Source organism: Sturnus vulgaris, chromosome W (assembly GCF_052056855.1).
Source record: "Sturnus vulgaris isolate bStuVul1 chromosome W, bStuVul1.hap1, whole genome shotgun sequence".
Taxonomy (NCBI): Eukaryota; Metazoa; Chordata; class Aves; order Passeriformes; family Sturnidae; genus Sturnus; species Sturnus vulgaris.
In genome coordinates, this window is record NC_142282.1 from 71,381,612 (window position 1) to 71,393,289 (window position 11,678).

Here is an 11,678-nt window from a genome sequence, read left to right on the forward strand (position 1 = left end):
TAAGACCAACATTACAGAAGAATGTCTAAAATACCAACCTTCTGCGCAGGGCACAACTATCAAAGCTCTGTCAATAAAAACCGTGTTAGTTAGATGCTGGGCCACACCAACACTTGAAGCTTCACGAAACTTAATATAACATACTTTGGAGGAAAAAGTAAGAGGTGCGTTGCTGCAAGATAAAAGGAAAAAAAACAACAATTAGCCATATTAAATAAATGTATGCATATATTTTCAACTATTATTTCTTAATTAAAAAAAAAAAGTTAGATTTCCTGGAAAAGTTACCCAAAAAACAAGTGTAGAAATTTACTAATTTGCCTACTTTAAAATTTCCTAATTTTTACAACATTTACAAATTTACTAATTTGCCTTGTCATTTAAAAACTCATATTATAGCCCCTCCTTCTTTTTAATGGAAACTTACAGAAGCCAAAAGCACAAATTAACAAGGTTGATTTTCTTTACAAATCTTGCTAAACAAAATCACGTTGCTATTGTAAATAGCATATTTACAGGACACATTTGTTGAGTAAATAATTCATCGTTTATCTTTTATCCTCCAAATAAACCTTGTTTAAAAACATCAGTGTCCAACGGAGGGCCAATAAGATGGTGCAGGGCCTTGAGGGGAAGCTGTATAAGGAGCAGCTGAAGTCACTTTTCTCTTCAGCCTGAAGAAGACTGAGGGGGGATCTCATCATAGTCTATGACTTCCTTATGAGGAGGAGGGGCAGACACTACTCACTCCTCTGTGGTGACCAGTGACAGGACCTGAGGGAATGGCTTGAAGTCGTGCCAGAGGAGGTTAAGGTTATATATTAGGAAAAGGATTTTCACCCAGAGGGTGGTCAGGCACTGGAACAGGCTCCCCAGGGAAGTAGTCACAGCGCCGAGACTGACAGAGTTCAAGAAGCATTTGATCAATACTCTCAGGTACATCGTGCGATTCTTGGGATGGTGCTGTGCAGGGCTGGTGTAGGGACACATATTGAGAAAGCAAGAAAATTACAGCCTGGAAAATATTCCAGGCCGGAGCTTCTCAGCTCTGTTCCCAGCCGATAAGCTGGTCCAGCTCAAGGCTAGGGAGAATTTCTCTCAGGGAGATAATTTGGTCAAAATAAAAAGGAATTCATAACAAAGATAGAACACCTGTTACGGTGCATGACCAGGCCCTGGGCATGGGGTGTCTTCTCTCTGAACCAATCACCTTTTCTCTACTCTTGGAGTTGCGAGTCATGCTATAAAACCAAGTGTGTTTCTGAATAAACTTGTCTCTTCCTGTCATGAAAGACGACCATGTAGCTGTGCATCTTATTTCCGCCGCACTTAAAGGGTTAAAACCCCTTTCCACGGCTACAGGCTGGGAGCTGGACTTTGATGAACCTTGTGGATCCCTTCCAACTCAGGGTATTCCATAATTCTATGATAATAAGCCCAGTCCTTTTTAGTGGATCATTTGGATATTAGCCCATATTAACTGATACTCTTTCTTAGGCCTTCACAAAAGAAATTTTGTTAAATCATATTAAGATAAAAACACATTCTTGAGAATTCTTACAATTGTTACGTCTTAGTTCACTAATGTAACAAAAATCCTTTTTATCATCTTATGTTTGGCATAGTGTGGTACAGGATAACACTGAGGGAGGTAGGAAGAATTCACTATTAGACTAGAATAAAGAAGGAAATTAAAAATACGTATGCTGGGTAACTTGCTTTTCCATTAGAAAGTACACCAACAGATAGATCAGAAAGCACAATATGCAAACTTTGTAATCTTGATCAAAAACAAAGTTTGCTTTAAAAGATGTATTCCCTAATCAAGATTTATACTCTTTACACAATTAGTTTATTTCTTTATATGAAGTAAGTACAAGTAAAACCTTCAAAGACAGAATAAAAAAGGATATTGCTGAAATATCAGCAAGTTCCATTTAAAAAAAAACCCTATCTTATAGAAAAGTAGTAAATAATAGAAAATACACTGCCTGAACTGTTTAATCTTGACCCTCTCAAATATAACACTTGTCAACTTTCAGAAGTACTAGGAGTCCAAGTTTAGTCTAATCCATTTTGCAGACCCTCCAATTCCAAGCAGGTACTCCCGAAGTTGTTGTATGGAATTAATTAAGCTTTAGTATTTAAATAAAATCTCACCAGTTTTAGGCACATTATTTCATTATATTAATTGCGTAAATTAACCTAGAACTTAGTCTGAGGCAGGCAGATTGGTATGTTTCTGGTTAACCAGAAAGGTAACATCTAGATAAAATATCTAGAGAGCTGGTCAACTTCAGAATGGCAATCAGAAACATTTATGATGGAAAATTCTGTGAAAACAGAGACATTGAGGAAGAAAAATAAACAGGGAGGGGGAGAAACATAAATATGAAAGTCAACCTTATGCAATTTATAAAAACATTGCAAGATTACTACATTTCTTCTGTCCATTAGTCTGTCTGTAGTGGACAATGTTTTCCCAGTTTCAAGCTTTCACATTCAGGAAGGAAATAAATGTATAAAAATGGCTATTGAGCCATCTGTAAAGTCGTGATTCAGGACACTTTCCATCAGAGCTGACAGAGCTATGACTATATTAGTACTCAGAAGAAATGTTTGCATGGAACTTGTAATATTACATATTCTAAAGAGCCAGACTTTGCTCATCACAAAGATTTTTCTTTTTAATGGCCACAGGTTTTTTGTTTGTTTTGGGTTGGGGGGGACAGAGGCCTGTGTGGATAAGTTTGAGAGGGAGGGTCTTTTAGTTTTTTACTTGTTGTTTGGGGTTTGTTTGTTATTAAATACATATGCCAGTGTTACAACCCAAATGGTTGAAGCCTCCATTGAAGATTCTCTGGTTCAAACTTCTAACATCTCTTAGCTTTTTTCTTTATTGCTTTCATTGGTAACTCAAAAAGATAATTCTGTTCCAGGCAGTTACAGGCTCCATAAATAAACATTATAAATTCCAGCAACTACAGAGCTCTGTATGTCCTGGATTTCAATCACAAAAGCTATCTGAGAAGTAGGTTAAAAAATATTAACATAAAAATACTACTGCAACAAGGCTCTAAAAAAAAGCCTTGCTACAAAGTGTTTTCTGAAAGTTAAGCTACTCATGAGATTCATTGGAGAAGTGATGAAAAGAAAAAATTCTCTAATAAGGAGACCACCTCTGCTGAAAACACATCAGTGCTGCATCTACATTGAGGGAGACAATTAAGATCCAAAAATTCTAAAATTCTAAAAAGTGTCACAGTGGCTGAGTCCTCTTCTTTTACAAAGTGGGCCTCCTAAACTTCCCCAGTAGGCTTCGTAAGAAGTCTTTCTTAAAGCAGAAAAGTCCTATTCTGTTTTAATCCCGTTTTTGAATTTTTTTTGCCAATCCTTTTCAAGGCTGAACTGAGGTAGAGTCATAGCCTTCTTTCTATGGTTACAAAGCACCGATGCAAAAAAGGAAGTCCTACATCTCTGATTTAAGGTTACTATAATCCAGATTCTTTAGAAATGCAAGAAAATTCAAAAAGGAAATAAAGATATAAACAGTATTCAGATGTTTCTACCGTTTTTCTTTTCCTTTGTAGGGAGACAGTAATATCCATCCTCCAACAGAACAAAAACCAACCAAAAACTTAAGAATGACCTATTCAGAAATCTACAGTGAAAAATCAAATAAAAGGCTAAAAAACATCCCTCTAAGGGTCGAAATTTTCTCAGGGCAGTGATGGTGGAGAAGACAACAGAAATGAACAACCTGTCAAAATAAGATGTTCTGGAATAATTGTGCAGATCACATTTAAATAAGGCTCTGTGTATTTTATCTCAAAGGCCTTATCTATACTGCAGCCACTGCAGGATATAACAATATCCAAGAAACACTCGTGTGTATTAGCTTCCAAGACAACTCCAGAACACCCAGAAGCAAACAGTATTATAGCAGGGCTTTCATCACCTGATGCAGACATTTTGCGTCTCCCTGCTTTCAAACAATTCATTCTGCAAAAATTCAATTTCCATAAAGCTTTTCAATAATTAACTAACCAAAAATCCTCTTACAGCCACATTTGAAGGCTTATCACTACAAATGTAATTTTAAAGGCTTCTCTGAAACACAGATATCAACTGGGTGACAAATCTAACGCAAAAGCATGGTTTTGCAAATGGCAAACTGAGGAGCACTTGTTAAACAATCACAGCAATTCTCCATTCTCAACATGAGAAGTTAGATCTCTACCTAAATCAGGACTGTACACATCGATATTCAAAATGTCAGGAGTTTTTCCTCAGACTTTGATGACAAAATATCACTGAAGATGACAGAAGCCCCACTAAAGCCACCCTCTTCTACACACAAGTGGCAAATCCACACCAAGGCCCTGATGTAGTGACAACTCGTAGGACATAAATTCTCTTACTGAGGCTGCGACTGTAATATTATCTTCTGTTCTTGTTAATTGCTTCACCCTATCTAACAATAATTTTCCAAGTGATTTTCATACACATCTTTAACTTTTCTTTATGATATTTAAGTCTTTAGCTTCAGAAAACAGATCTCATTTGGTAAAATTAGAAACCTGCAGTTCAGTCCTCCTATTTTCCTCAAGATGTAAGCAAAAGGGAAAATATTATATGTGCAAGTAAATAAAAAAAGTCAACAACATAGAAATCCTATTTTCTGGAAGGATTTTACAAGCATCCATTACTTTCATTTCTGAGCAGTTAGGAAAAGAAAAAACACAAATTCTCTGAACATACTTCTTCTCGAGGCTAAAGCTCTGTTTATGGGACAGGGAAGAAGAGGTGACCAAAATGTTTGGCAGTAGTATTGAAATGGAATAAAAGAGGTCTTTGAGCACTGAAAGCTACTTACAGCAGTCTATAAGAGACAGGTCTTACAAGGAAATGGTTAAAAATCTCATGAAGTCAAAGTTCCTTGGGCAAGTGTTTGACACCAAATTTAAAGCAATACAGCAGACAATTGCAACATGATAAAATATAAACTCAGCTAGTCTCTTTAAGATTTGATAATCAAATACAAATTACTTAAGAGTAAAATGAGTGGATTAAAAAAAAAAAAAACAAAAAAACAAACCTCACCTCCACATAACTTGTTTAGTGATGTTATTCATCGAATAGGTGCTTTCAAGTTTTAGATTAAAATTTCAATGGAAAGCCTTCCAGAGACCAGAACAGTATATAGCTGTACAGTCAAGTCAAATTTAAATTTTTCTTGTAAGAAAACAGGTAAATACAAACAGCCAACAGTAACAAGCATTATGGCCTACTGAAATATGATATACATTCATAGCTTTTCAATAAAAAGAAATATTGTTTTCAGTGTCAATGAAGGCTCACTGACAAGTAGCTAAAATCAGAATGATGACCATATGGAAACTTCAGTACCAAGAGTTTCCTATGCCCTCAATGCTGAATCTGAAAGCAGCTTATTCACAGTTCACACAGACCTCTTCAGAAAATAACAATAATAATAAAGTAGCATTTACTGGCAACCGCTTAAAGTGTGAAAACCTTTAACGAGAGAGACACTTCCTCACAGAGAACTAGGCTTTCAGGAAAATGACAGATATGAAATCCATCCTTCTTAATGGGATGTCTGATTAGCAGTGACCGAAGAAACTGAAGGGCTTTGATGAATGAAGATAAAACACGAAGTGACAAACTACCAAAGAGCATAGTATGATTTAGCTCAACATTCATAAAAATCATCCCAATCAATTCAGTATACAAAATAAAGGACTTTGTCAGAAACTGCTACTTTAAAACCCCAGTCTTAAGATATTGATTACTGGGAAAAGTCACTGGGTTCAGGAAGCTCACTAGAAATACTGAAGAGTCATCTTAAAGAACCTGCCTTTTATTTAATGCATTAAAAAACTGAGGTGGTTTCTCTCTCTTCTCCACATTGTGCATCCTTACAAGAACTTTAAGTGAACTAATCTAACATTAATGTTTTCTATTTAAAGCAATTATATTCAACAATTGAGATTTCCTGTTAGATTTTAAATAAATTCTCTGTTGCACCCTATAAAACCAAGGGATTTGTTAAGGACAGTGATGTCTTTGATGGGTTACTTGTCAATAGAATCGCCTTGTTGGGGTTTGGGGCTTGACATGGTTTGAGGGCCACAGACCTAGGGGGAGGTTACTGATAATGGACAAGAAGCATGCAGAATTTACATAGCAAAAGGACATTTGCCCAAGATAAGAAGAAACTAACAAAGACAACTCATCAGCTGTACTGAAAGCAGGTCCAACTGGGTAAAAGGTAATTCTGTCAGGGGGAGGATCACGACCACCAAACGACCCCCAATTCAAATGAAAGAGCCCCAAGAATGTGCAGTAGCTAATAATGAATTACAAAATACCTTATGCAATCAGCCCTTTTATGAGCAACCAATAGTAGAGTAGTAAATATTGAATATGTAGTAGATAGGTGGAATATATTAGATTAACATCGTATAAATAACGGTCAAGTTCTCTGCTCTGTGGATTTACCACCCAGCACCCACCTTTGTGCAAATATGAAATAAATACCTTGTCTCTGTGTGTGAGATTGTCTTACTGCATACTGGGTGATGAATCCCACTTTTAGAAACAATAACAGGAGACTGGGAAAATGTAGAAAATTGCTGAAAAGTAACTTTTCTCTTATGATGCCAGTTCATAGCACAGCCCTATACTTTGTTCTACAATCATTGAAGAGTCTATAGGTACAAGATACATCATCCTCACTCCTCAGTAAGTCATAAATCTCCTCCTTCTTCTTTTTCATTCAAGTCAGCAGTAGGGTGCTGCACAATTAACTATAGTGGAACAGTGTTATCAAAGGAATTTCCTATGAATTTGAAATGATAACCTGATCAAATTCACCACTTCTATAAATCTCTTGGATTGCTCTGACAGAGCAAAATATCAGAGAATTAGGAAGAAAAAGATAATCCAAAGCTAAACATTTAATACTGCATCTTCCAAGAATGGGGAAAAATATTTCAAAAATAAATTAAATTACCAAGATCAATACTTCAAAAAGGTCCATGTCCTTGACCAAGTTAATTCACAAATACCAGAATGAGATCTATTTCCTTTCAAGCAAAAAAAAAAAAAAATAACACTACTGAGTATTTAATATAAGTTTTTAAGTATTAGACTTCAGCAGATTAAGGGAAAAAGTAGAAGGCTGACAAACATGACTGATTTCGAAGAGGTGAAAGAAAATTTATACATTTATTTGGAAAGATCATAATGCTGAATTAGAAAAAGGAGACTTTATATGATTTATTGAGTGTATATACACATGTACATATACATATAGATGTCTATATATTCTGTTTAATGTTGAGCATCAACAGAACTACAAGTTCATATCTATTAGAAATAAACATGCCCAGCAAAGGCAAAGGGATTACAAATATGACAGAAAATCTCTTAACTTGAATGCCCATTTTTTTAATAAATAAAATTATGCATACTGAAGAGAACACTTCATCGTACTCTACAAACTCATGCTTGACTAAATAAAAATATTTTGTGTGTATGCTGAACATTTGGAATACAGAATAAGAGAGAAAACAGGCTACAATTCTACACAGTGCAACATACCACTTTGTTTCATCACATTGCTTTACCTGGCAATGTGTGCTTGCAGCCCAGAAAGCCAACTGTATCCTGGGCTGCATCAAAAGGAGCATGTCCAGCAGATTGAGGGAGGTGATTCTCCCTCTCTGCTCTTGTGAGACCCCACCTGGAGTACTGCATCCAGCTCTGGGGTCCCCAGCATAGGAAGGACATAGGCCTGTTGGAAAGAGTCCAGAGGAGGACCATGAAGGGGATCAGAGGGCTGGAACACCTCTTCTATGAAGACAGGCTGAGAGAGCTGGGGCTGTTCAGCCTGGAGAAAAAAGACATCGTGGAGATTTTATAGCAACTTTTCAGTACCTAAAGGGGGCCTACAAGAAGGCTGGACTTTTTACAAGTGCATATAGTGACAGGACAAGGGGTAATAGGTTCAAACTGAAAAAGTGTAGCTTTATATTAGATATTACGAAGAAATTCTTTACTGTGAGGGTGGCGAGGCACTGCAACAGGTTGCCCAGAGAAGTTGTGGATGCCCCATCCCTGGAAGTGTTCAAGGCCATATTGGATATGGCTTTGAGGAACCTGGTCTAATGAAAGGTGTCCCTGCCCATGGCAGGGGGCTTGGAACTAGATGATCTCTAAGGTCCCTTCCAACTCAAGCCATTCTATGATTCTATTCTCAGATAAGTGTATTAAGTGTATTGTGGAACAAGTCCAAAATAAAAACCTAGAAAACTGTGCAAAAATCACCATAAATCTATTAGAGTGTTTAAAACTAGGTAAAGCTGTTTTATCATGACATGAATGGATGCCTACTATACATACTTTATATATGTTTAATCACATTTAATTTTTCTTAAAGTTCCTCATCCAAAGCTAGTTAAGTATAATCTACTAACACATTAAAATGGACAAATACCATCTTCTTTTGCTAGTTTTTTAATAATGAAATTTTATTCCTTCTTCTTTGTATTAAAATTGAAGTTTGAATGTGAATGATTCCCCCTGCCCCTTTCTGATATTTCTATTTAATTTTCATTTATATATATATATATATATATATAATTGGTTTGAAAGGGCCGGTCTGCCATTCACTTCCTAGTACAACAGATGTGTTAAGAAAAAAAATATTTATTTTCCTCTTCTGTTCCATCTGCTTGGAAGAAACACTGAGGTTCGCAAAATAACAATATTATCTCTCATTTGAGTGGATCCCTTGCATGTAGTTGACATAATGAGGACAGCTACAATTTAGAGAAACGTGTAATGTCCCTTATTAACTTTCACTTACTGCAAACGTCCTATCGGAAACATTTCTAAGCACAGGCCAGGTACCGTTCCTCTGTTAACAGCTATGCTGACTTATGTTCGAGTGGCCCTTTCTCGCGGGAGAAAACAGCCGTTCGAACAAAAAGAGCTGGTCTCGCCGGCACGCATAGCCCGAGTGGCGCGGCCGGCCTGCCAGCTAGCCGGGCGGGGGTCAGGCCTGGGGCCTTCCCACCCGCCCTCGCCCCCTCTCCCTCCCCTTGGGATGAATCCGAACGAAGAGAAAGGTGGGGCATAGAAAACAGGTTTTCAGGAAAACGGGGAAAACGAGACCTGTACCTAGGAAGCGCTTCAGGGCACCCTGCGAGCACGCGTCTTGTCAGGCTATGACTCAGTGCCGAGAGCCGCCACCGGGTAACCGCGGCTCTGATCGCCACCACGAGAACACAAAACTCGCCGTGTTTCTACAGGCCGCTCCAGAGATACCGCGACTGCTCCCCTCCTCCGGACCGAGGCAACCATCTTAGGTCCAGGCATAGCCCCTTTCCCCTAACGTTCCTGCCCCATACAAAGGGGTGAGACCACGTGACGGACACACACCCACGTGCGGGAGACTGATGCCCACACTCAAGACGCCACATAGGACCTTCTGCCTCTTCCTTTCCCTCCATCCGCTAGACCCCTCTAAGCCTCTTCCTCATCCTAAATATTGCTCTGAGGGCCGACGCAGACCCTGCTTACTCCGGGGGATAGAGGCGCAGCTCCTCGATATCTCCCAGGAAGCTGAAGAGAGTCCGCATCTGCTCACTGGTCACAGCCGAGGAGAGGTTCGTGATCTGGATGACAGACGTGGGGCCCAAGGGGAAGCCTAGCGGCACCCCGATCCCTCCACTGTTCATCATGGCGGAGCCTGTACGACTGCTCCGCTCACGAGTGCCACACAGCCGGAGAGGCGGGCCCGACGACAGAGAGACGTGCGTGGAGCCTGCCAGAGCGTCCTAACATGCCGGCGCTCTAGCGGCAGACTCGACTGCTCCCTGGAGGTGTTTCTGGGCGGGCAGCCGTTCTTCCCGTGCTAGCTGGGGCTCACGGTGGAGCGGGCATCCTCGCTCCTCGCCGACGGGACTCCGAGTTCCCCTGCAAGAAGGGAGGGGGAAAAAAAAACCTCTCTACCCTCCGGTTTCCCAAGGAGCTACCCAGGCCGCCACTACCAGGGCGGGACCGTGTCCTCCCCCCCTCCCTCGGCCTCCCTTCATACGCGCTACCCGCCCCAGGCTGCTACGGGACTGGATCATAGATCCTGCCACCAGGAGGTCGCATAGCGGAGGAAGCAAGCACGACGGCCCGGACTCCGCAACGCAGAATGGTTAGATAGTTCCATCATACGTGAGGAAGGCGCAGCTGCGAGTGCCTGACTAATTCTTGCACGAACAGGGCCTGAGTACCTTGTTAACTGGTTTCCTTGTCCTTTAGCAAAGCAAAAGGCTTCTTATTTAAAAACTGGAATACCAAAGAGTCTAGGTACAAAACCTCATCTTTAATAGGTCATGTTTAGCTCTGTTAATCGATTTGGCATGAAATTCACTGAATGCTCTGCCAGCAAATTAAAACATGCCCACAGGAAATGGAAGGAAAAACAGATTCCCCATTTAAATGCTCTTTTGGAAGCCAAGTTCAATAAGAGGCAGTTTAATTACCCTAGGGAGTAAACCCTTGAAAACTTGCTCTATGTTTAAATAAGAAGAGCTGTAATGGAATAAGTTGTTAATGCTTTTGATGTCCAGGTGTTGGAGAGAAAAATCACTTGTTGGTAGAATTGCCTTGTTAAGGTTTAGGGCTTGACATGCTTCAATGATCTTAGACCTAAGGGGAGGTTAACAAAGTTTCATAAAAAGGATGTACCACTGATAGTGGACACAAAGAATGCAGCATTTATGGGCCATTAGGACTTTTGGCAGAACTCCCAAGATAAAGAAGAACTTAATAAACTCAACTCAGCAACTGTGCTGAAATCAGCACAGACTGGGTAAAAGGTAATTGTACCAGGGAGAGATTGCAATCAGCAACTCATGGACCACCAACCCAAAAGAAGAGAGACTGAGCATGCGGACTAATCAGCATGGGAAGGGAGAGAATCATTAACCAATATAAGATAGAATACTAATTAATAAGAGAAGTATGTAACTTGTAGCCAATGAACAGTAATTCCTTTGTTTGCTGAAATGTATAAATAGTTAAAAATTTTGATAGTTATGCTGGCTTTGTGCATTTGCCACCCAGCCCCCCCTTTCTGCATAGGACTGTAAATAAATCAAATACTTCGGCTCAGTGTGTGGATTAGCCTCTTGCACACCGGGTGAAAGGATACATTTTGGGACAAATTTTGTTATAACTTGACTGGGAATTTATACCAATTAAATTGATTTTATCTGGAGTAACAGTTCAAGTTCTCTTTAAAAGTTAAATTTACTGGAGAAAATGAGACTGAAAACTATGCATGTGAGTGATCAGTATTAAGAATCTAACTGCAGTCTTGCTTAGGTGTTAAAGAACTTTGTATCTTGGTACTGAAAGACTTAAGGTTACAAACATGAATATTTCAGCTTTTAAAACCTTCCATACCCTAGACTTGAACTGACAAAATGGATTTTGAAGGTTGCTTGTGTTCAGCCTCACCTCAAAATCCCTCCAAAATCCCCTGAGCCTGTGCTCCCAAATTTCATCTCTGTTTTGCTCTGATCCTTTTAAATTCTTTCATGGATTATTTGAACAACTTGCAGTGCACCAGAACAGAGTTAAGCCTGTCCTAA

The 11,678-nt window shown here is 39.3% G+C and overlaps 1 protein-coding gene across 6 annotated transcripts in view; it reads right to left on the reverse strand.

The window, feature by feature from the left end:
* LOC148220385 (uncharacterized) overlaps positions 1 to 9,826 on the reverse strand; it is a 97,063-nt gene extending 87,237 nt beyond the window's left edge. For 2 of the 6 annotated variants that reach the window (XM_088155428.1, XM_088155427.1), the window contains exons 1-2: positions 9,610 to 9,820; positions 39 to 172 (exon numbers count right to left, since the gene is read on the reverse strand). In XM_088155428.1, the coding sequence (XP_088011554.1) occupies positions 39 to 172; positions 9,610 to 9,770 (295 nt within the window). In that variant the 5' untranslated portion in view covers positions 9,771 to 9,820. Of the gene's footprint in view, positions 1 to 38; positions 173 to 9,609 lie in introns of all 6 variants that reach the window. The other 4 variants (XM_088155431.1, XM_088155430.1, XM_088155432.1 and 1 more) reach the window with 3 other exon arrangements.
* Positions 9,827 to 11,678: the final 1,852 nt, after the last annotated feature.